Source organism: Coregonus lavaretus (genome assembly GCF_964263955.1).
Source record: "Coregonus lavaretus genome assembly, contig: HAP1_SCAFFOLD_1169, whole genome shotgun sequence".
In the NCBI taxonomy this organism is placed as follows: domain Eukaryota; kingdom Metazoa; phylum Chordata; class Actinopteri; order Salmoniformes; family Salmonidae; genus Coregonus; species Coregonus lavaretus.
Window position 1 is genome coordinate 61,190 of NW_028164739.1, and position 26,584 is coordinate 87,773.

A 26,584-nucleotide genomic window follows, 5' to 3' on the forward strand; every position below is an offset into this window, starting at 1 on the left:
TATTGTGCATGTCACCCAATTATCAAATCTTTGTATCATTAGTAGCCTATGTTTCAGTAGAGTGTAACAGGATAGTAGTGACTTTTGGTCCCAAAACCCTTAGAGAAAGCTGAAATATATTTTAGTGACTATGATTTTGGGGTTAATCTAGTCCATATGATGCAATAGTTGCTATCTACCACTGAGGGGGGCATGTACACACAAACAGAAGCAGGAAGAGAGTTACAGACAGTGAAGTCTATTAACATTAGGAAGTAGAGTCATTCTGGCTGGTACCTTGGTCCTTGACACACATTTGTGCTCAGGTACCATATAATATACCAGGCAGACTGAAACCATAAACATGGCTCTTCATCTCTCCCTCCTCCTCCTCCTCCTCTTCCTCATCCTCACCCTCATCCTCTTTGTACTCTCAGCAGGTAAGGGTACTATTTCTATGAATTAAGGGCGAAGTCCCCTGGGTCTATTCACTTAAAACACTGTATAATCAATCTCAATCATGAACGAGCTGTGTAAAAGTGTTGGAGCAATGTGATTCATTTTGTATTTTTCCTTTGTACAGATTCTGTTAAATGGTAATTCTAATTTAAATGTGTTTTGTGTTGATGTGTCCACAGTGAGGCATGTGTCTGTGCAGACAGGAGGCTCCATCACCATCCCATGTCACTATGATCTGAATCACATCAACCATGTGAAATACTGGTGTAAAGGATTCCTTTGGCACGGATGTTCTTATGTGGTACGCAGTGACCATCCTAAGAGCAGTGGTAATGCCTCAATCTCTGATAACATCAACAAGAGAGTCTTCACTGTGACCATGACTGATCTGGAGCCAGAGGACTCTAAGACTTACATGTGTGTTGTGGAGATCAATGGAGGACCAGATATCAGGATACAACGGTTCTACCTATCTGTCACTCCAGGTAAGATCCCTGCAACTCTTACAATTCAGTAAAGTAGAATAGGTAGTTCTCAGTAATGATGAGACAATCAGAAATAGCCTGCTTCCACGAACTAAATGACTGGTGTTCTCATTTCATTTCCTGGTAACTGGTTCCTTGTCTGGTAACTGGTATCACCATTATTGTTCAAGTTGACCTGAAGAATACTTTATGTTCTCTGTATGTAGATTGTGGTGTAAACTTTGTTTAAACTCCGCTGTGGTCGGTTTTAATTAAAAAAAAATATATATATATATATTAATAATAAAATACTTACTAGAAATAAAGTTCTGCTGCTGAGTTCTTTCTTTGGTGTCTGTACCTCTGTGTTCAGGTACTCCAGAACTCTATGTGGACCAACAGGAAGTGACTGGAGTTGAAGGAGGGAGTGTCACTGTCCGTTGTTACTATAGTAACTCTGGAGATATAAAGTGGTGCAGGATGGGTGGTGGTTGTGTGTGGTATTCTTGGACTTTACATGGAACATCAGTGACATTAAAGGATATCAGTCTGGCCAACAACAGAACAGTCTTAACAGTGACTATGAGTGGACTGAAGATGGAGAACACTGACTGGTATTGGTGTGAAGTGGGAGAACTAGACATGCCTGTTCACATCACTGTCAGTCAACATACTGCAACACAAATCATCACTGCTATCAGTAAGTACATTCTGTTTGGGTCACAAAAATAGTTTAATATCCATAGTTACTTCACATCAAAATTATGTAATTTTCTTACATTAGTATCACAATGAAAATATGTATTTGTTCCATGATTTACTTCTTGACATAGATGATATTCAGTGAAAATCTGCTACTGTTTTCATAATCCTTGACAGCAGATTCACTTTGTTTCATCGTCTGAAACAAATTGGAATATTGACTATGAATGTGATGTTGCTATACAACCTGACTATCTGGTATCAGGGACGGCCTGTTCAATAGGGCGATATGGGCGACGCACTGCCAAACGGGAAAAGGAAGGGATTTTTTTTCTAATCAATTATATCACGGCAACAGTAGTTATCAGTGTTGTAATCTATACGTCTGATCTGCCACAGTGCCACACTGCCACTAAATGTCGAATCAGGCTAAAGTCGTGCTTCAAATGGCTCCACCCCCTTTTGGGGCGATTTCAGTCAGATTGAAAATCGCCCAGAACTTCTGTCATAGACTCCCATGTAAAATCTATTTTTTTCAAATTTCAGAGCCTTCAATACAATCTCAATGGGTGTCTGTGGGCTTGCACTTACGCGCTTTCGTCATACGTTACGTAACCATGAACGTAACTGAGAAAAGAGTGGATTGTTTGAAAGAAGTTCCTTTTTGTCGGCGAACAAATGAAGATAAATTGGCAACGAAACAATTAGGACCTCCCAGACCAAATTTAATAATTCAACAGGTTTCTACTAAAGGCGGAAAGTCCTACACCCGAGGATTTTCCAAAAATTGGTACGAACGAAAAAAGACATTGCCACTCACTCAACTGGATGACGAGGGATACAGGCTAGCTGTCCGCCGCCACAACGATGAGGTTAGTGTTGATAATCACAAGTTTACTGGATGTGGATATGGTGTAATAAAGGCAGTTTATTCAGAGGTAAATATATCTGGAATCGCGTTCACGGACCCGTTCGTCAAACTCTTAGGGAGCTATAAATTAAGCCCCATTACTTACCATATCAGATAAGAGAAATTGCTGCAGCTACATATATTTTACATCCTGGCCCTACATAGTTCACTATTTGCATCACTTACCAAAATATTACATGTGGTCATATATGCTTGGAAAGTGGAGATGCCATAGAACGTCAAAAAAGTAAACATTGCTGGAGACACATTGCCGTTTTGGAGAAGACATCGCGTTTGCTAGCGAAGAGATTTGTTGTGGCAAATGAACTTGGGCTGGGAATTGCCAGGAACCTCACGATAAGATATATGCATCAGCATTGCGAGTCTCATGATTCTATACGTATTGCGATTCGATACTGTGATTTTATTGCGCACCATATGTCTGTTGCAGAGGGATCAGAAAGCCATGAGAACGAGTTTTGATCAGTCATGGAAATAAAAGTGCTGAAAACAAATTGGCTCCCAATGTGAAAAGATTGAGAACAAGCTATGAAGGAACAATAATGGTGTTTTGGTGCAGGTACAGCCAACTAGCGCTAAAATATTGCGATATTGTCAATACAGTATATCGTAAAGTATCACTATGTAACTCGATTTCTTTCACCCCAATCCCTCAAATTAACGGTAAATAACTGAATTGTTTGCCCCACATTTAGCTAAGATGATTAGCTAGCCAGCTAAAATGTTTTAGTTAGTTAGCAGTCGCATCTACAATAGTTTACTGTCAATAACATGTCTCCAAAAATGACGTGGTGTCTCCAATTGTGTTGACATTTTACAATTGCAATGCGCATCCATGAGTATCCACTTTCTGTAGCTCAGCTGGTAGAGCATGGTGCTTGTAACGCCAAGGTAGTGGGTTCGATCCCCGGGACCACCCATACACAAAAATGTATGCACGCATGACTGTAAGTCGCTTTGGATAAAAGCGTCTGCTAAATGGCATATTATTATTATTATTATCTGAAGAGAGCCCCGAAACATTGTGTGCAGACATTTTATGCAATAAATGAAGTAGGTTCAATCTAGTAGTTCTGATCTTCTGATTGGTCCTGATGAGTTGGGCGAGGTCCCCTGCAGGCTACTGTCACTGTTGCATTGGCTCTGAGTCGGGTTCTCTGTCTTCAAATGTTCAGCCTAAGAGAGGGGATTTTTGTGTGTGTGTGTGTGTGTGTGTGTTTAACAGTGATGATGTGTGTGTGTGTGTGTGTGTTTAACAGTGATGATGTGTGTGTGTGTGTGTTTGTGTGTGTGTGTGTCCTCAGAGCAAGAACTCGTGAGTTGGAAGAACTGAGAGGCCTATGGCGTGGGTGTTGTCCTTGGCCACCTGCTGACAAGGCTGACAAGATAGGACCCTTTTGTCCATTGTTATTGGATAGGAACAGAACTTATAACCAGCTCCTGACCTAAATAGATCTTAGCACAACATTTTACTCAACATATCATATTCCATATTCACTATAACAAATATATTTACTACGACATTAGCAAGAACCGCCACATCCTCAGCCGGCTAATCCAGTGTGTGAAGTTTTGCGGAGTGTTTGAGTTAGCTTTGCGAGGCAAAGATGAAACTGAGGGCTCCACCAACCCTGGTAAGCCAACACTTTTGAGATCAGTCAATAAATGCTTCTGGTATTGACTTATATGCTGCCCCTGTCTTCATGTTGTTGCTGGACATATCTTTTTTTAAATGTGTGTAGGTCACCTAAATCATCAGAAAAATTGCCCCTCCTGAGAATTTTTTCAGGAGCCGCCACTGAATACAACAGAAAATATATATACAGTGTGTGCAAATGTAGTAAGTTATGGAGGTAAGGCAGTAAATAGGCTATAGTGCAGAATAATTACAATAGTATTAACACTGGAATGCTAGATGTGCAAGAGATTATGTGCAAATAGAGATACTGGGGTGCAAATGAGCAAAATAAATAACAATATAGGGATGAGGTAGTTGGGTGGGCTAATTTCAGATGGGCTGTGTACAGGTGCAGTGATCGGTAAGGTGCTCTGACAACTGATGCTTAAAGTTAGTGAGGGAGATAAGTGTCTCCAGCTTCAGAGATTTTTGCAATTCGTTCCAGTCATTGGCAGCAGAGAACTGGAAGGAATGGCGGCCAAAGGAGGTGTTGGCTTTGGGAATGACCAGTGAGATATACCTGCTGGAGCGCAGACTACGGGTGGGTGCTGCTATGGTGACCAATGAGCTAAGATAAGGCGGGGATTTGCCTAGCAGTGATTTATAGATGGCCTGGAGCCAGTGGGTTTGACGACGAACATGTAGTGAGGACCAGCCAACAAGAGCGTACAGGTCACAGTGGTGGGTAGTGTATGGGGCTTTGGAGACAAAACGGATGGCACTGTGATAGACTACATCCAATTTGCTGAGTAGAGTGTTGGAGGCTATTTTGTAAATGACATCGCCGAAGTCAAGGATCGGTAGGATAGTCAGTTTTACGAGGGCATGTTTGGCAGCATGAGTGAAGGAGGCTTTGTTGCGAAATAGGAAGCCGATTCTAGATTTAACTTTGGATTGGAGATTCTTTATGTGAGTCTGGAAGTTGAGTTTACAGTCTAACCAGACACCTAGGTATTTGTAGTTGTCCACATACTCTAGGTCAGACCCGTCGAGAGTGGTGATTCTAGTCGGGTGGGCGGGTGCTAGCAGCGTTCGATTGAAAAGCATGCATTTAGTTTTACTAGTGTTTAAGAGCAGTTGGAGGCTACTGAAGGATTGTTGTATGGCATTGAAGCTCGTTTGGAGGTTTGTTAACACAGTGTCCAATGAAGGGCCAGATGTATACAAAATGGTGTCGTCTGCGTAGAGGTGGATCTGAGAGTCACCAGCAGCAAGAGCGACATCATTGATATACACGGAGAAAAGTGTCGGCCCAAGAATTGAACCCTGTGGCACCCCCATAGAGACTGCCATAGGTCCAGACAACAGGCCCTCCGATTTGACACACTGAACTCTATCTGAGAAGTAGTTGGTGAACCAGGCGAGGCAGTCATTTGAGAAACCAAGGCTATTTAGTCTGCCAATAAGAATGCGGTGGTTGACAGAGTCGAAAGCCTTGGCCAGGTCGATGAAGACGGCTGCACAGTACTGTCTATTATCAATCGCGGTTATAATATCGTTTAGGACCTTGAGCGTGGCTGAAGTGCACCCGTGACCAGCTCGGAAACCGGATTGCATAGCGGAGAAGGTACGGTGGGATTCGAAATGGTCGATTATCTGTTTGTTAACTTGGCTTTCGAATACTTTCGAAAGGCAGGGCAGGATGGATATAGGTCTGTAGCAATTTGGATCTAGAGTGTCACCCCCTTTGAAGAGGGGGATGACCGCGGCAGCTTTCCAATCTCTGGGGATCTCAGACGTTATGAAAGAGAGGTTGAACAGACTAGTAATAGGGGTAGCGACAATTTCGGCGGCTAGTTTTAGAAAGAAAGGGTCCAGATTGTCTAGCCCAGCTGATTTGTAGGGGTCCAGATTTTGCAGCGCTTTCAAAACATCAGCTGTCTGAATTTGTGTGAAGGAGAAGCGGGGGGGGGCATGGGCAAGTAGAGGGTGCAGAGTTGGTGGCCGGGTTAGTGGTAGCCAGATGGAAAGCATGGCCAGCTGTAGCAAAATTTTTGTTGAAATTCTCGATTATTGTAGATTTATCGGTGGTGATAGTGTTTCCTAGCCTCAGTGCAGTGGGCAGCTGGGAGGAAGTGCTCTTATTCTCCATGGACTTTACAGTGTCCCAAAACTTTTTGGAGTTAGTGCTACAGGATGCAAATTTCTGTTTGAAAAAGTTAGCCTTTGCTTTCCTGACTGCTTGTGTATATTGGTTCCTAACTTCCCTGAAAAGTTGCATATCGCGGGGGCTATTTGATGCTAATGCTGTACGCCACAGGATGTTTTTGTGCTGGTCAAGGGCAGTCAAGTCTGAGGAGAACCAGGGGCTATATCGGTTCTTAGTTCTGTATTTTTTGAATGGGGCATGTTTATTTAAGATTGAGAGGAAATTACTTTTAATGAACAACCAGGCATCCTCTACTGACGGAATGAGATCTATATCCATCCAGGATACCTGGGCCAGGTCAATTAGGAAGGCCTGCTCGCTAAAGTGTTTTAGGGAGCGTTTGACAGTGATGAGGGGTGGTCGTTTGACCGCGGACCCGTTACGGACGCAGGCAATAAGGCAGTGATCGCTGAGATCCTGGTTGAAGACAGCTGAGGTGTATTTAGAGGGTATGTTAGTCAGGATGATATCTATGAGGGTACCCATGTTTACGGATTTAGGGTTGTACCTGGTAGGTTCGTTGATAATTTGCGTGAGGTTGAGGGCATCTAGTTTGGATTGTAGGATGGCCGGGGTATTAAGCATATCCCAATTTATGTCACCAAGCAGTACGAACTCTGAGGATAAATGGGGGGCAATCAATTCACATATGGTGTCCAGGGCACATCTGGGGGCTGAGGGGGGTCTGTAGCAAGCGGCAACAGTGAGAGACTTATTTCTGGAAAGGTGGATTTTTAGAAGTAGAAGCTCAAACTGTTTGGGCACAGACCTGGATAGTATGATAGAGCTCTGCAGGCTATCTCTACAGTAGATTGCAACTCCACCCCCTTTGGCAGTTCTATCTAGACGGAAAATGTTATAGTTGGGGATGGAAATTTCAGAATTTTTGGTGGCCTTCCTGAGCCAGGATTCAGACACTGCTAGAACATCAGGGTTGGCGGAGTGTGCTAACGCAGTGAATAACTCAAACTTAGGAAGTAGACTTCTGATGTTTACGTGCAAGAAACCAAGACTTTTGCGATTACAGAAGTCAGCAAATGATAGCGCCTGGGGAGTAGGAGTGATACTGAGGGCTGCAGGGCCTGGGTTAGCCTCTACATCACCAGAGGAACAGAGGAGGACTAGAATAAGGATACGGCTAAAGGCTTTAAGAACTGGTCTTCTAGTGCATCGGGTACATAGAATAAAGGGGGCAGATTTCCGGGTGTTGTAGAAAAGATTTACATTACACTTACATTACCCAACAAAATTGACAGAAAATGTATAACTTCCATAACATTTATACAATGTATAATCAAAGGTGTGATCAATGAAGACATTTAATGAAGACATTGGTCTGAATTGATGTCGTGGCATGCCTCATCCATGGCCAGAAGGAGGGTGACACACTCATGGGGATGGTGATCGTACACCTTCCACGTCCATGCTGAAAGAAAATCCTCAATAGGGTTGAGGAAAGGAGAGTATGGGGGAAGGTATAGGGTCATGAATCGGGGATGGGCCCTAAACCATGCCTGAACCACATCTGCATGGTGGAACCTGACATTGTCCCACACAATGACATGGGTGACCCCTTCACCTTGACAGGCCTGCTCAATTTCATTGAGAAACACAATGAGGTGTGCAGCTTTATAGGATCCAAGTAATGGCCTACGTCCTACACCACCATCTTCAGAGGAAGCTGCACACATGGAGATGTTTCCCCCACGTTGTCCAGGAACTTGGATGGTCGCCCGTTGGCCGATGAGATTCCACCCACGGCGCTGAGTTTTGGCCAGGTTGAAGCCCGCTTCATCAACAAAAATATAATTCTGATGGTTAACAGAATCATCGCCATCACCCTCTAAAAACATATTTGGTTTAGTTATTTTTACAGTATTGTTTTAATGTGATACTGTGAAGTAGCTGTGCTTCAAATAGTAACAGTAATACAGTGTATAGTGCTGTACCTGAACATACTCGGCCCACAGTTCTTTCACCCTGTCGTTGTTTCTCTCTAAAGGCACCAGGTCAATGTGTTTCATAGATACCTGCTGCCTCTTCATAAGGTGGCTGATTGTTGGTAGGCTGATGGATGCCACATTGGCAAAGATGTCACCGTTCTCCTCAATGGCCTGCTTTATTTCAAACAGCCATATGTCATTCCTGGCCCTCACCATTTACAACACTGCTGGTCGGTCAGCACACAGCCACGGCACCACCATGGGGTCTTCTGTCAATTCTGATCATAGAACAGAGTATATTGTCAATAGATCACACTGTAAGAATATTGTAACATGTTTTGTGAATTTACATGCATTACAATATATCATATAATGTAAATGTACTGTTAAAGCATAGTGCATATCCTACAGACTTACCGGATTTCTTGGCGAAATGTTGTCATGATTGAAATGACAGTTGATCTTTTCAGATTGGGGTGATCTAATCAGGCAGCCTCTGCCTTGGTAAGGCCTCTGTTTACCACATGTTAAACAACGATGGCCCAGGCTTCATTAGACACAACAGTTCCCTGCCCTCTGCCTCCCTCTCTCTGATGTCCACCTCTTTGACCTCTTTGATGGGGCCCATGCCCACTTCTTTATACCTTTTTGATGGGGCCCATGCCCACCTCTCTGACGGCCCCTTGTTCACGAGCTCTTTGATTTATTACTCTCCCTTGCTGTCTATCCTGCTCCATATTGAAAGAAATTGCAAGTGTTCATTCACCCCCTTTTATATGGTGACCAATAGTGGTTGACGCTATGTGAAATCAATTATTAATAATGAATAGTCATTATGTATGGTTATCATGTATCATACATGTCATTTAAATGTTTATACTATATAAACACATATTGTATTTCTGTAGTTTTCAAAATCCATATATAGCAGGCAAACCAGATCAAAATCTATAGTTTTACCAAACGGTTAAGTGATTAACCATTAAGCACTGTTGGATTAAGTGATGGTCAAATGTATTCTAACAAATGATAAGAAAATCATTTGAAAAGTATTCTGATTATTACATTGTGAAAGGCATTTACTTTATATGAAAGGTATTTCTAGTTGAAACACTGATTATGTTTGGTGGAAATGTTGGTGTGATTTTGTGTGTTGTACTTATTAGTCAATTGAAAATGTGCTTAAAGATTTGAAAAAACTACCTTTTTGATGATCTGTTTTGAGTTTTGTACTAAGAGTTGTGAAATGTTACCACATACATGTGAAAATAGTATGAAAGCGATCAAAACAAATTTCATGAATATTTTTAAAGACATTTTATTCTTCTCAAGATCGTTTGTGATTTTGAGAGTGACATTCTGATGTATCTGAAGTAGTTGGCTGTATTGGAGCCAACAACAGAATGAATAGCTCAGTATTTAACATGACATTATGGAATGAGTTTAGCTGAAACTTGCAGCATTCTGAGCTAACTTTCACACTTATGCTTAGAGGACATCTGTGGTTGTGAGCTGTACATTTCCTGTATAGAAAAGGGAGAGAGACAGAGAGCGTTCTTGTTGAACGTAAAATCACATCAGACTGGGTTGTGGTTCGGAGGACCCTGATCCATGAACTTGGTTTAAAGTGAGAGTCTGTGGAGGTCTTGGTCTAGTCCCCGTCACTACATCTCTGTAGCACATTACCCCTCAAATCTATAAATTTCTAGCATATGCAGTACGTTGTAGTGACTATGAGTTTTGGGGTTAAACTAGTCCATATGATGCAATAGTTGCTATCTGCCAATGAGGGGGCCATGTACACACAAACAGAAGCAGGAAGAGAGTTAAAGTGAGGTCTGTGAACAAGTAGTAATTCTCGCTGTTGCCTTCGTCCTTGACACACATTTGTGCTCAGGTACCATATAATATAACAGACAGACTGAAACCTTCACATGGCTCTTCATCTCTCCCTCCTCCTCCTCCTCCTCCTCCTCCTCTTCCTCATCCTCTACAGAGTCTCAGCAGGTATGTGTAACATGTTTCTATAAAGGCTGAAGTCAATTGGGTCAATTGACTGTAAACACTGTTTAATACAGTGCTTTGCAAAAGTATTCATCCCCCTTGGCGTTTTTCCTATTTTGTTGCATTACAGTCTGTAATTTAAATTGATTTTTATTTGGATTTCATGTAATGGACATACACAAAATATTCCAAATTGGTGAAGTGAAATGTTTCAAGAAATTGTAAAAAATAAATAATGGAAAAGTGGTGAGTTTATATGTATTCACCCCCTTTGCTATGAAGCCCCTAAATATGATCTGGTGCAACCAATTACCTTCAGAAGTCACATTATTAGTTAAATAAAGTCCACCTGTGTGCAATCTAAGTGTCACACGATCTCAGTATATATACACCTGTTCTGAAAGGCCCCAGAGTCTGTAACACCACTAAGCAAGCGGCACCATGAAGACCAAGGAGCTCTCCAAACAGGTCAGGGACAAAGTTGTGGAGAAGTACAGATCAGGGTTGGATTATAAAAACAATATCTGAAACTTTCAACATCCCACGGAGCACCATTAAATCCATTATTAAACAATGGAAAGAATATGGCACCACAACAAACCTGCCAAGAGAGGGCCACCCACCAACACTCACGGACAAGGCAAGGAGGGCATTAATCAGAGAGGCAACAAAGAGACCAAAGATAACCCTGAAGGAGCTGCAAAGCTCCACAGCGGAGATTGGAGTATCTGTCCACATAGGGCCATTTTAAGCCGTACACTCCACAGAGCTGGGCTTTATGGAAGAGTGGCCAGAAAAAAAGCCATTGCTTAAAGAAAAATATAAGCAAACACGTTTGGTGTTCGCCAAAAATGCATGTTAGAGACTACCCAAAATATGGAAGAAGGTACTCTGGTCAGATGAGACTAAAATTGAGCTTTTTGGCCATCAAGGAAAACGCTGTGTCTGGCGCAAACCCAACCCCTCTCATCACCCCTGGTGGCAGCATCATGCTTTGGGGATGTTTTTCATCGGCAGGGACTGGGAAACTGGTCAGAATTGAAAGAATGATGGATGGTGCTAAATACAGGGAAATTCTTGAGGGAAACCTGTTTCAGTCTTCCAGAGATTTGAGACTGGGACCGAGGTTCACCTTCCAGCAGGACAATGACCCTAAGCATACTGCTAAAGCAACACTCGAGTGGTTTAATTTAAATGTCTTGGAATGGCCTAGTCAAAGCCCAGATCTCAATCCAATTGAGAATCTGTGGTATGACTTAATGATTGCTATACACCAGCGGAACCAATCCAACTTGAAGGAGCTGGAGCAGTTTTGCCTTGAAGAATGGGCAAAAAACCCAGTGGCTAGATGTGCCAAGCTTATAGAGATATACCCCAAGAGACATGCAGCTGTAATTGCTGCAAAAGGTGGCTCTACAAAGTATTGACTTTGGGGGGGTGAATAGTCATGCACGCTCAACTTTTCTGTTTTTTTTTGTCTTATTTCTTGTTTGTTTCACACAAAAAAAATATTTTGCATCTTCAAAGTGGTAGGGATGTTGTGTAAATCAAATGATACAAACCCCCCAAAAAATCAATTTTAATTCCAGGCTGTAAGGCATCATAATAGGAAAAATGCCAAGGGGGGTGAATACTTTTGCAAGCCACTGTAAATCTCAATCATTAACAAGCTGTTTTATAGTGTAAAAGCAATGGGTAAAAAATGTCTGCTCTGCAGATTCTGTTGAATTCCAACCTAAATGTGTTTTGTGTTGATGTGTCCACAGTGAGGCGTGTGTCTGTGCAGACAGGACGCTCCATCACCATCCCATGTCAGTATGATCTGAATCACATCAACCATGGGAAATACTGGTGTAAAGGATTCCTTTGGCACGGATGTTCTTATGTGGTACGCACTGACCATCCTAAGATCAGTGGTAAGGCCTCAATCTCTGTTGACATCAACAAGAGAATCTTCACTATGACCATGACTAACCTGAAGTCATGGGACTCTGAGAATTACAGGTGTATTGTGGAGATCAATGGAGGACCAGATATCAGGATACAATGGTTCTACCTATCTGTCACTTTAGGTAAGATCCCTTCACTGTTTGTATCTAGTAATAATAATATAATAATATGCCATTTAGCAGACGCTTTTATCCAAAGCGACTTACAGTCATGCGTGCATACATTTTTGTGTTTGGGTGGTCCCGGGGATCGAACCCACTACCTTGGCGTTACAAGCGCCGTGCTCTACCAGCTGAGCTACAGAGGACCACGTAAAGTAGTAAAGTAGAATGAATAGTGCTCAGCAATGTCCTATGGATTGTCCTGTAAACCTGCAATGTCAAATACAAAATAATGACCCAATTATAAATATTGTTTTACAACAAATGAAATGAGAAATGTGTAACCAGTCTGAAATTCATAGACAGAGATATACTGTATACGTAGGTGCAAGAACTGACCATGTTTACAATTACATTATTTACAAACCACTGAGTAAAACAAGATTATATTTGGGGTCATGATGGGGTAACAGTTGAACTAAACTCGTGAGGCAACTTAAATTTTCAAGAATCAATGGCTATATATAATTATCATGAATTTAAAAGACCAAAAATGGATGTACCAATCACAGACTGCAGCTTTAAGGAATTTGTAAGGAGCCTGTTGTAAAAACACTTTTGTCTTCTCTGAATTCTTGTTTTTTACCTCTGTGTTCAGCTACTCCAGAACTCTATGTGGACCAACAGGAAGTGACTGGAGTAGAAGGAGGGAGTGTCACTGTCCGTTGTTACTATAGTAACTCTGGAGATATAGAGTGGTGCAGGATGGGTGGTGATTGTGTGAGTTTGTATTCTGGGACTTTACATGGAACATCACTGACATTAAAGAAGACTAGTGATGCCAACAACAGAAAAGTCTTAACAGTGATTTTGATTGGACTGAAGATGGAGAACACTGACTGGTATTGGTGTGAAGTGGGAGAACTAGGGATGTCTGTTCACATCACTGTCAGTCAACAAACTGCAACACAGAGAACCCCCTCTATCAGTAAGTAAAGTCTGTTTGGGTCCCAAAAAGTTACTTCACATGTCAATTCTGTAATTTTCTTACATTAATATCACAATGAAAATATGTTTTTAATCCATGATTTACGCCCTCACATAGATGATAGTCTGTGAAAATCTGCTACTGTTTTCATATTCCTTTATAGCAGATTGACTTTGTTTCATAATCGGAAATACATTAATAATAATAATAATAATAATAATAATAATAAATAAATAATATGCCATTTAGCAGACGCTTTTATCCAAAGCGACTTAGAGTCATGCATGCATACCTTTTTGTGTATGGGTGGTCCCGGGGATCGAACCTACTAACTTAGCGTTACAAGCGCCGTGCTCTACCAGCTGAGCTACAGAGGACCACATTGTGATATTAACTATGAATGTGATGTTGCAATACAACCTGAATATGTAGTATTCCATTAATTTAATTGATTTCATTGTTATTTTACCTCACAGCAAACCAAGCTCCAACCAATCAACAACCCTCTGTCTCTCCAACTGCTGAGCCTGTTCAGACTGACAACACAAGTCAAGGAGCTGAGGGGAACATGGAGGACGTCCACCAGAGGTTATTATCACTCATTCAGCTGTAATATCCCACATATTATGGCAATTGGCTGATAATATGAACACAAAGAAACATAACAATTTTATAATACGCTACAACAGTTAAAGCTAACCAAATACCCTCCCTAAATGCATATAGAGACTGTTAGCACTTCGTCTTGGTAGAACATCTCTGTGGTTGCCTTGTGAGACGTAGCAGCAATGTTGGTGTTATTCTCACTCATTTTGCACACTTTAAAGTTGCACACTTTAAAAACAACGTTATTTGTATAGTAATAATCTCAATAATAATAAAGTAAACTTCCACACATGTGAATATCTAAATAATTGTTCCATTTATCACAACAGTGTAAACAACAAGTTATTACTTTTTCACAAATGATCAATTTATAATGATCTATTTTAATTGTATTTTTGATTCAAGTTCTTCTATGTAATCCATCAGGTCCATAGATGTGAAAGTCCTACTGATTCCTTGGGGGATGTTGGTGGTGGTGACAGCTGGTATCCTAGTCACATGGAAGATGTGGACAAAGCATAGTAAGTAGTCATTTTATGTGAATATAAAAACGAGAATAGTTTAGAAAAATACAAAACGTATTGTCATTGTGAACAACAGTATATTGCTTGCTTGTGATTTATCTTGAATGACAGAAAGTATTTAGAGGAATTGTCTATAAGAAATCCATTCAGAGGTATTATTGTACTATAACAAACTCAGAAGTAATTGACATCTCCCTCTTTATTCCAGAGGACAATAAGGCCAAGGACCAGACAACTAACAACTCAGTGGTAGAATACACTTATTTTATTTTATTATATTATTTTCAACCATCTGCTTTTCTGTTCATGATTTGGGATCATCTACCATTTAACTCTAGTGTTACCTCTTCAGTTGGTTATCAATGAGTTGACATAAAAGGTACAATATTCTAACTGAACCCAAGGTCTTATAGCACTCAAGATGTTGAAAAATGCTGTTTAAAAGACAGAGAACAGGAAGTTGTCAGTTCACTAAATATATCTCTGACTGCATCCTATCATGGAAACAAACTGTGGTTTAGTTGGTAAATAGACAAGTCCTGTTTCTCTTTGCTATTTATTTCTTTGCAGTCTGCTGACCCTGAGCAGGACATTACATACAGCATAGTGAGATACACCAGAGAAACAGCACAGCAGGTACAAACTGAATAAACCTGGTTTAGGTCTGTGGAGATCTTGGACTAGTACCAATCACTCCATCTCTGCAGTGTGAGCTTGGGTTCTCTCTCTCTCTCTCTCTATCTCTCTCTCTCTCTCTCTCTCTCTCTCTCTCTCTCTCTCTCTCTCTCTCTCTCTCTCTCTCTCTCTCTCTCTCTCTCTCTCTCTCTCTCTCTCCAATCCCTGCAGTGTTGAGCTGAGTATCTGAAGTTCCAATACTCTGTCTTCCTATGCATGTAGCCATATGTTTACCTTCTGTGCTGTCCATTTCTTCGAGCCCAAACCTAGACAGCCACCATGACGTGATGTACAGCACTGTGATGCCTGATCAGTTCAGGACAGAACAGAAGGTCAACATATGGCCACATGCATCGTTGGTCTTAGACAACATTATGGCTGTTTGCATCTGTTTTAGAAAACAATTGTATTTACAGTATAATTTTCTGTCTGGGAACAAGCAATAGATAAATGTACACTATAACAATACAACAATACATTTTTGTTAGTTGGGTCTCTCTCTACCAGCAGGCCCCATTTCCTGAAGATGATGATGATGTCACATACAGCACTGTCATCCCCCAGCACAAGGCTCAACTAAAAGTACAGGCCAAGGTAAAGCTGCTCTGTTGATTAGCCACAGCTAGTATTATGTTATCAGAAACAACAGTAGGTGATTGTTTTCTCAGTGTTAATATAGTCATGGTTATGTCACCATTATACCTATAGGCATAATATATCACCTTTATGTCACATATCACAATTACAACTGTCTTTCACAGAGAACTGTGTTTTAAACTGTACTCTCCATTATAACAGAACTGTCCCTGTTCACCTCTCTACCTGTTCCTCCTCTGTAGGCAGCAGAACCAGATGATAATGTGGTCTACAGGTCACTAGCTCTACAGGTGACCACACAGGTCAGTGTTGGTGTCTCCTCTGTCTGTTGTACCAGATGATGCTGATTTCTCAACAAAGATACAGACAACACCACATTGCTATGTGTTGTAAACGTCACTCTTTAATCACACAAATCTTTCTTAGTCTTTTTAGTTTTGCTGTATGAAAAACTGTATAATCTCGTTGTGACCAGCTAACCACATTGTTTTCAGTGTGTATCCATAACATTACAGTGTGGAGTGTGCCTGGGTTTAGGGCGAAGTTGCCCCTAGATGCTGATCTTGGGTCAGATTTTTTTTTTTTAAATCCCACTAAAGGTTAAGGTTAGGATTGGGGGAGGGGAAGATGATTCTAGATCTCTATCTATTGGAAATGTCACCACAGTGATTGTGACTGAATGTTACACGTTCTCTCCAGCAGAGGGCAGCAGCACAGCAGTGACTGACTGAGTGACCTTGGTGGAGTCCTTATCCTGGAAGGACAGCCCACTCCCCTCTCCTGTGTCACAACATCTATCTGCCTCCAATATGCTTCTGTCATACCTCTTAACCCACGCCAGAAATACCCCTCTATCCTTTTTTGTCCATAAACTACTGAAGACAGTCTGCTGTGTTTGTTTTCATTGTCACCACATATGTTATTAGTTATTTTCCATCCACCTTTTACCCTTGTCACTTGTTTTTTACATCATCATCTTATTTCTGTCACCTAATTAATTGTCCTATGCCTGTAACTAATCATGATCAAAAGTATAGATAGTATAGTATAGTAGCTACTATGTATAATAACTACTGTACTGCGATAATACAATGTACTATACTGTCTATATTGCACAATGGACATCTGTCACACCTGATGTGTATTTTTAATGGATTATCAGATAAAATTGAGTTAATCATGAACATATAGTTAACATTCTTTGTGGCTAACTGAATTGGGCCGTTTGTTTTTGTCTCTCTCTTCAAACACAGTGAAGGGAGCAGCACCAGGGTTGAATAAAGTTTGGGCTAGACCTTTGTCTCCTTGGTATCTTCTTGATTGATTACAGCATGAGGGGGTGAGGTTTGTGTAATTTAGGGCCTTGTCATGTTTAAACTAAACATGAGTGTGTGTGCAAGACAGGGGAGCGGGTGATTGGTTGGAGTAATAGTTCAGCCATCTGTCTATCTCCTCATTTGAATTCCATGCTGTCACAGTCACTAGCCCATTTAAGCTTAATATCCTTGTCATCTATCGCCCTCCAGGTTCCCTTGGTGAGTTCATCAATGAGCTTGACACCTTGATAAGTTCCTTTCCTGAGGATGGCTCACCCCTCACAGTTTTGGGGGATTTCAACCTCCCTACGTCTACATTTGACTCATTTCTCTCTGCCTCCTTCTTTCCACTCCTCTCCTCTTTTGACCTCACCCTCTCACCGTCCCCCCCTACTCACAAGGCAGGCAATATGCTTGACCTCATCTTTACTAGATGCTGCTCTTCTACTAATCTCACTGCAACTACCCTCCATGTCTCCGACCACTACTTTGTATCCTTTTCTCTCTCGCTCTCCTCCAACACTACTCACTCTGCCCCTACACAGATGGTAATGCGCCGCCGCAACCTTCGCTCTCTCTCTCCCACTACTCTCTCCTCTTCCATCCTATCATCTCTTCCCTCTGCTCAATCCTTCTCCCTCCAATCTCCTGATTCTGCCTCATCAACCCTCCTCTCCTCCCTTTCTGCATCCTTTGACTCTCTGTGTCCCCTATCCTCCCGGCCGGCTCGGTCCTCCCCTCCAGCTCCGTGGCTTGATGACTCATTGCGAGCTCACAGAACAGAGCTCCGGGCAGCAGAGCGGAAATGGAAGAAAACTAAACTCCCTGCCGACCTGGCATCTTTTCATTCCCTCCTCTCTACATTTTCTTCATCTGTTTCTGCTGCTAAGGCCACTTTCTACCACTCTAAATTCCAAGCATCTGCCTCTAACCCTAGGAAGCTCTTTGCCACATTCTCCTCCCTGCTAAATCCCCCCCCCCCCCCCCCCCCCCCTCCTCTCTCTCTGTGGATGACTTCGTCAACCACTTTGAAAAGAAGGTTGACGACATCCGATCCTCGTTTGTTAAGTCTAATGACACTGCTGGTCCTGCTCACACTGCCCTACCCTATGCTTTGACTTATTTCTCCCCTCTCTCTCCAGATAAAATCTTGCGACTTGTGACTGCAGGCCGCCCAACAACCTGCCCGCTTGACCCCATCCCCTCCTCTCTTCTCCAGACCATCTCCGGTGACCTTCTCCCCTACCTCACCTCGCTGATCAACTCATCCTTGACCGCTGGCTATGTCCCTTCCGTCTTCAAGAGAGCGAGAGTTGCACCCCTTCTCAAAAAACCAACACTCGATCCCACTGATGTCAACAACTACAGACCAGTATCCCTTCTTTCTTTTCTTTCCAAAACTATTGAGCGTGCCGTCTTTAGCCAACTCTCTTGCTATCTCTCTCAGAATGACCTTCTTGATCCAAACCAGTCAGGTTTCAGGACTAGTCATTCAACTGAGACTGCTCTTCTCTGTGTCACGGAGGCTCTCCGCACTGCTAAAGCTAACTCTCTCTCCTCTGCTCTTGTCCTTCTAGACCTGTCTGCTGCCTTTGATACTGTGAACCATCAGATCCTCCTCTCCACCCTCTCCGAGCTGGGCATCTCCGGCGCGGCTTACTCCTGGATCGCGTCCTACCTGACCGGTCGCTCCTACCAAGTTGCGTGGCGAGAAGCTGTCTCCGCACCACGTGCTCTCACCACTGGTGTCCCCCAGGGCTCAGTTCTAGGCCCTCTCCTATTCTCCCTATACACCAAGTCACTTGGCTCTGTCATATCCTCACATGGCCTCTCCTATCATTGCTACGCTGACGATACACAACTAATCTTCTCCTTTCCCCCTTCTGATAACCAGGTGGCGAATCGCATCTCTGCATGTCTGGCAGACATATCAGTATGGATGACGGATCACCACCTCAAGCTGAACCTTGGCAAGACGGAGCTGCTCTTCCTCCCGGGGAAGGACTGCCCTTTCCGTGATCTCGCCATCACGGTTGACAACTCCATTGTGTCCTCCTCCCAGAGTGCGAAGAGCCTTGGCGTGACCCTGGACAACACCCTGTCGTTCTCCGCTAACATCAAGGCAGTGACCCGATCCTGCAGGTTCATGCTCTACAACATTCGGAGAGTACGACCCTGCCTTACACAGGAAGCGGCACAGGTCCTAATCCAGGCACTTGTCATCTCCCGTCTGGATTACTGCAACTCGCTGTTGGCTGGGCTCCCTGCCTGTGCCATTAAACCCCTACAACTCATCCAGAATGCCGCAGCCCGTCTGGTGTTCAACCTTCCCAAGTTCTCTCACGTCACCCCGCTCCTCCGCACACTCCACTGGCTTCCAGTTGAAGCTCGCATCTGTTACAAGACCATGGTGCTTGCCTATGGAGCTGTGAGGGGATCGGCACCTCTGTACCTTCAGGCTCTGATCAGTCCCTACATCCAAACGAGGGCATTGCGTTCATCCACCTCTGGCCTGCTGGCTCCCCTTCCTCTGCGGAAGCATAGTTCCCGCTCAGCCCAGTCAAAACTGTTCGCTGCTCTGGCACCCCAATGGTGGAACAAGCTCCCTCACGACGCCAGGACAGCGGAGTCACTCACCACCTTCCGGAGACATTTGAAACCCCACCTCTTTAAGGAATACCTGGGATAGGATAAAGTAATCCTTCTACCCCCCCCCCCTAAAAAAATAAAAAATACAATAAAATAAAAGATATTGTAAAGTGGTTATCCCACTGGCTATAGGGTGAATGCACCTATTTGTAAGTCGCTCTGGATAAGAGCGTCTGCTAAATGACGTAAATGTAAATGTAAATGTAATGTCCTCAGGGACAAAGGAAGTGGGCGGAGCAATAAAAGAACGGGAAAACTGAAGAGGACTATATAAGATGGAGGGAGACCTTAAGGATGTGTGCCCCTCTGCAGACTGGTATCGGCTTTGTTGAAAACTTTAATAAAGTCATTTCTTGATGCAACAAAAACTCTGTAAGACCTTATTTGTAATAAAGTATAGAGGTTATTTTCCACAACACACCCTGATCTGTTTCACCTGTCTTGTGCTTGTCTCCATCCCCCTCCAGGTGTAGCCCATTTTCCCCAGTATCCCCTGTGCATTTCTACCTGTGTTTTCTGTTGGTCTGTTGCCAGTTTGTCTTGTTTCGTCAAGCCTACCAGCGTGTTTTTCCCGTACTTCTATTCTCTCTAGTCCCTGTTTTCTAGTTCTCCCGGTTCTGACCTATTCTACCTGTCCTGACTCCGAGCGTGCCTGCTGTCCTGGACATATCTGACTCTGACCTGGTTTACAAACCTCTTCCTGACCTGACACTGAGCCTGCCTGCCGTTCTCTACCTTATTGACTCTGCCCTGGATTACTGACCTCTGCCTGCCCTTGACCTGTTGTTTGCCTGCCCACTGTTTTGTAATAATCATCTATGATTTGAACTGTTTGTATATGGGTCTTATCCTGATTCCTGATAGTACAAACTGGCTGACCCAGCAGACTCGGACAAGCTCTGCGATGCCGTCTCCTCCCACTGAGCCACCATTGCAAGACACGAGGAGTTACTTCACAACCTTATGGAAGGATTCCAGACCTTGGCTGAACGCCACGGCTGTGCTTGCCATACATTGCCGGAGAAAGTCAGCAGATTGTCTATTAGGCAGCAGCCACTACATTAATCCCCCAGACTCTCAGCAACCCCGCCACCAGCGGCATTTCTTCCCAGCCTACCACGGTGTCCCGAGAACCATGCTTACCTCCGGAGCGCTATGCTGGAGATTCTGGAACCTGCCAGGCTTTTCTCTCCCAGTACTCCCTCATCTTCTGTTCCGGTTGCCCTCGCACGTCCTCAATTTCCACCTCGCCTCCAAGGAATCCCGGAAATCCCCAAAGTCTACACTTCCGTGTGAATCCGATGTCACCCGAGTTCTCTCAGAAATCACAGAGGGTTGCCGACTCGCCTATGCAACTTGGCAGAGCTAGATTGTCTCCTGCCGAATGGTTACACAGACTGAACACATAGGGCTGTCATTATATTTCTACCTGTCCTGTAAAAAGACCCGGCTCATCAGGAGGTATGAGTACACTGGGGACTCCCTGGCTGCAGGGTGTATCCGTCATTCTGCCTCCCCCGCCGGCACAGGGTTCTTCTTTGTGGAGAAGAAGGACAAAACCTTGCGCCTGCGTATCGACTACCGGGGCCTGAATGACATCACGGTTAAAAAACGTTACCCACTTCACCTCATCGCCTCGGCTTTTGAGTCTCTCCAGGGGGCTACCATCTTCTCCAAGTTGGACCTCCTGAACGCCTACCATCTGGTAAGGATACGGGAAGGGGACGAGTGGAAGACATCCTTTAACACGGCTAGCAGGCACTACGAATACCTTGTTATGCCATTCGGACTGACCAACGCTCCTGCAGTGTTCCAGGCCCTGGTTAACAATGTTCTCTGTGACATGTTGAACCAGTTCGTGTTTGTCTACCTCAATGACATTCTCGTTTTTTCCCCCTTGGCTCAAGAACATGTCCTCCATGTTTTTCAGCACTCACCTCTCCCAAGGTCCCGTTCACGTGGTCTCCAGCTGCAGACCAGGCGTTCTTGGACCTCAACCACCGATTCACAACCGCCCCCATCCTAATCCATCCGGATCAGTCCCGGCAGTTCGTGTTGGAGGTCGACGCCTTGGACATCAGATTGGGATCTGTCCTGTCCCAGCGTTCGGCCCAAGACCAAATGTTGCATCCCTGCACTTTCCTCTCCCATCGTCTCAACACCACTGAAAGGAATTACGACGCGGGTAACCGAGAACTCTTCACGGTTAAGATGGCATTTGAGGAGTGGAGGCACAGGTTAGAGAGGAAGGAACACCCTTTCATAGTGTGGATGGATCACAAGAACCTGGAATATCTCCACACCGCCAAGCGCCTCAACTCCAGGCAATCTCGACAGGCCCTGCTATTCACTCGGTTCAACTTCACCATCTCCTTCAGCCCAGGATCCAAGAATGTGAAGCCGGATGAGCTTTCACGCCTCTATAGCCCCTCTGCTACACATACGGATCCTGAGACCGCCCTACCCTAACTCTTGTCTCGCGGCTGCATTTGTCTGGGGTATAGAGAACCAGGTCCGTGAGGCGCAGTGTTCCCAGCCTGACCCCGGGGAGGGGGCCCGGTTACCCAGATGTTTGACCCGGACTCTGCCTGTTCCCCATTTCTGGAATGGGCTCATTCCTCCCGACTGGCCAGCCATCCTGGCTCCCGTCGGACCCTGACCTTTGTACGACTACTTTTTTGGTGGCCCACCTTGGTTCATGACATCTCCATGTTCATCACCGCCTGCACTGTGTGTACTCAGAATAAAATTCTAAGGCAAGCTCCGGCTGGCCTCCTTCAACCTCTTCCCGTTCCTCACCGCACCTGGTCCCATATATCATTTGACTTCGTCAAGGGTCTCCCTCCATCAGATGGCAAAACCACTATCCTCACGTTGGTGGATAGGTTTTCCAAAGCCGCCCACTTCATTCCCCTTCCCAAGTCACCCTCAGCCAAGGAAATGGCCCAGCTCATGGTGCAGCACGTCTTCCGGATCCATGGACTTCCGGTGGTCTCCGATCGCGGTCCTCTGTTTTCGTTCTGGTTCTGGAAGGCGTTCTGCACCCTCATTGGGGCATCGGCCAGCCTGTCCTCTGTTTTCACCCCCAATCTAACGGCCAGTCGGAGGGAGCCAATCAGGACCTGGAGACGACTCTTCGTTGCCTCGTCTCTGCCAACCCCACCTCCTGGAGCCAGCAACTCGTGTGGGTGGAATACAGTGGGGGGGAAAGTATTTAGTCAGCCACCAATTGTGCAAGTTCTCCCACTTAAAAAGATGAGAGAGGCCTGTAATTTTCATCATAGGTACACGTCAACTATGACAGACAAAATTAGAGAAAAAAAATCCTGAAAATCACATTGTAGGATTTTTTATGAATTTATTTGCAAATTATGGTGGAAAATAAGTATTTGGTCAATAACAAAAGTTTCTCAATACTTTGTTATATACCAGGGGTATTCAACAAAATTTAAAAAAGGTCCAGTTAGAGAAAATGTTTTGAAGCAAAGGTCCAGAAGATCATAATGTCTAACAATTTAGTGGTATATATATTTAAGTAGCCTAGTAGTTCTGAATGTAATCAATAACTGACCGTCTAATCAAATTAATTCAGTACAATTCAAAAACTTGTTGACAATATTTATTATCACGAAACATAGAACTGAACATTAGGGTTGTCCTCGACTAAAGAAATTCTTAGTCGACTAACACTTATATGAGTTTGTCGACTAATCGATTAGTTGATTTAATCGACAGAGCTGTGCAAGACTAGAAAAGCGCAATATAAATGTAGTTAATTAACCATCTGTAAAACTGAGTTTCTCCGAAATTAATCCTGCAAAAGCACCACTTTAAATCTCGTGTTCACCAGAAATGTTCTCATAAGTTACTTGGAAATGAGTAATTAAGCATGAATAAGCATAAAAAATGACTTATCGACTAAAGAAATCTTAGTCGACTAAGACCAAAACGACCGATTAGTCGACTAATCGACTAAGAGGGGCAGCCCTACTGAACATATATGTATGACTGTAGATATGTACAATGTGCTCTCATTAATTAACTAAATAAAACTAGGGCTGCATGTCAAAATAAGAGAAAATAAATCAAATGTGAAAATTGTGCATTTTCAAAAAAAGTGCTTAACTTCAGAAAAATAATATAAAGGGAGGAAAAGTTTGAATTTCCCCTTTTCTGTTTCACATCTTGACTCAACAGTCTCAACCAATTTTACAAATAATAAATCTCAACAGATCTTAACAATTGAACAGTTTTAGAGTATCACTTTCTTCCCCTCATATCCCACTCCACCATGTTTTTGCTCAGTGAGAGAATTGAGCTTTAGCCTGTCTTGCCAGAATTTTAAACCTGGGCTTGAATGGAGTCAGGGCCATTCTCATACACATGTGAAGGTGCTCATTGGTGAGCCTGGAACGATATTTAGTTTTAATTATGTTCATTGTGGAGAAAGCTGCCTCGCAGTTGTATGTGGAGCCAAACATGGTCAAGATGTATAGGGCTACTTTCCTCAGACCCGGGAAAGCAGTCTCAGGGACCATTTGGAACCAGAAAGTGGAAGGGTCAGTTCTTACAAACTGCTCTTTCAGGGCCACATCTGCTTGGAGATCAACCAATTGCATCTGGAGAGACCCAGCATTTACCCATTTAAAGTGCTGTGTGACTTCCTTTGAGAACCCCCTGACATCTGTGATCAGAAATGGGTTCTGAATGAACATGGTGAGCTGCTCTCCAAAGCTGAAGCTGTCAAAACGGTTGCTGAAGTTTACAATCAGCTTATCAATAAAATCAACAAAAGAAGACAAATCTCTCTGTCCCTGAACCTGTTCCTGCACTGCTGGGAAGTGTACACAGTCTCCCTGCAGGTCTTCCTTGAACACTTCAAGTTTCCTCTGAAAGGAGCGAACAGCTGTCATCAGTTCACAAATTGAATTGTCCTTGCCCTGTAGCCTCAAATTCAGTTCATTCAGATGTGACGTGATGTCAACCAAAAAGGCCACATTATCCATCCATTTCTCATTTTCTAAAAAGAGAGAAAACTGTGTTGCCTTCTGACTGCTTAGCTCTGCCAAAAAAGATGCTAATTCCCTCCTGATGGACCAAAAGCGCTCTAGCACCCTGCCTTTGCTGAGCCATCTCACATTGTTGTGCAGCAAAAGATCATCAGCATTGGCATCAACTTCTCTGAGGAATTCCCTAAGCATGCGATGCTGGTAGGAAGAGGATGCCCTGAGAAAATTTATCATTTTCATCATTGTATTCATCACCTCAGCATGCTCATCTGACAGGGAGGCACAGAGGACAGATTGATGAATGATGCAATGGTAAGATAAAAGCTCAGGATTGTCCCCTTTCAGTCTTGCTACAGCTCCTTTTTCTTTCCCTATCATAGAAGGGGCTCCATCTGTGGTTATTGAAACCACTTGTTTTGGCTCTATTCCTCTTTTTGTTAACATCTCCTTAATGGCCAGGTAGATATCCTCTCCTCTTGTACTGGTCTGAAGGGGAGTGACACCTAACATGTCTTCACAGAATGTTTTCTGGGCTGTGTTGAAAAACCTGGCAAACACTAACAGCTGAGCATTGTCACATATGTCAGTGGACTCATCCACAGCTAAGCCTACACATGGTGCCTTATGCATGGCTTCATCTAGCTGGGTTAGCACATCCTGAGTTAATATTTCACTTTTCTTTGTGGCAGATGATGCTGACATGGGAATTTGCTTTATTTTATCACAAAGCTCATTTTTTTGTTTTCCCTCAAGTAGTGTTTCAGCTACTGCACTCATGCATTCTTTGACAACCCCTCCATCTGTAAATGGCTTTTTGTGTTTACCCAAAATCCAAGAAACTCTGAGGGAACACTCAAGAGCACGTTGTTGGGCAGTGAATGTGTTGCTCAGGATCCTGGTGGACTGGTCATATTGGGCTCTGAGACTACTTACTTTCTGTGATCTCAATTCAGATTTGAGTGGGTACGTTTGTTCAAAACCTTTATGTTTTGTCTCATAATGGCGTTTCACATTGCCACTTTTAATAAGTTCCACGGTTTCTGCACATATGAGACACACTGGTTTAGTGCTCCCATTGGGAAGTATGAACAGAAATGAGTCTGTCCATTCTGGATTAAATGCTCTGTTTTCATTGTCCACTTTTCTTTTTTTGGAGAGTGCCATTTGTTCCTTATTTTCTCTAACTGTTACCCTTTTTCTGCCTCACTCGTCTGTTTCGCTCCCTTTCTCCGTCTCACTCATATTTTCGTCAACTTTCTCCGTCTCACTCGTATTTTCCTCAGCTTTCTCCGGCACACTCGTCTGTATCTCTCCCTTTCTCCGTCTCATTCGTCTGTTTCTCACTCGTCTGTTTCGTTCCCTTTCTCCGTCTCATTCGTCTGTTTTCGCTCCCTTTGTTTTCTACATATATCGCTATCTTTTTAATCCGACTTTCTTTTCCTTGGTAACTTGCCTCTAAAACTCTCATCTGTCTGCACTGTAGAGTCCCAATGTTTACCGCCAGGAATGCAAAGACTTCATTGGCTGAGTGGTATCACGTGGGATCGCTTAACTCACATGCAATTGGTCGGTGAGTTTCCTCATTCACAAAACGAGTACCGTAAAGACTACAAAAGCTGTGCATATTAAAATAGAAGCGCCCCGTCAGGTTTTAATTCATAATCTTTTGTTTTGGTCCGGGTCCGTATGGGACGGCTTCTGGGTCCGGATCCGGACCGCGGTCCGCCTGTTAGTGACCTATGTTATATACCCTTTGTTGGCAATGACACAGGTCAAACGTTTTCTGTAAGTCTTCACAAGGTTTTCACACACTGTTGCTGGTATTTTGGCCCATTCCTCCATGCAGATCTCCTCTAGAGC

General features: G+C 43.5%; 1 protein-coding gene and 1 long non-coding RNA gene across 2 annotated transcripts; both read left to right on the forward strand.

Moving 5' to 3' along the window:
* Positions 1-343: 343 nt before the first annotated feature.
* LOC311116683 (polymeric immunoglobulin receptor-like) lies at positions 344-15,129 on the forward strand (the record flags this gene model as incomplete). The annotated part of the gene is made up of 8 exons (XM_084191734.1): positions 344-419; positions 618-855; positions 12,314-12,381; positions 13,019-13,348; positions 13,825-13,936; positions 14,381-14,475; positions 14,687-14,727; positions 15,049-15,129. The coding sequence occupies 8 exons, from the start codon at positions 344-346 to the stop codon at positions 15,127-15,129; spliced, it is 1,041 nt and encodes a 346-aa protein (XP_084047860.1).
* A 302-nt stretch (positions 15,130-15,431) lies between these two features.
* Positions 15,432-16,052, forward strand: LOC311116687. Its single transcript, XR_014611463.1, has 3 exons — positions 15,432-15,485; positions 15,664-15,747; positions 15,993-16,052. It is a non-coding gene; the product is annotated as an uncharacterized lncRNA (long non-coding RNA).
* Positions 16,053-26,584: the final 10,532 nt, after the last annotated feature.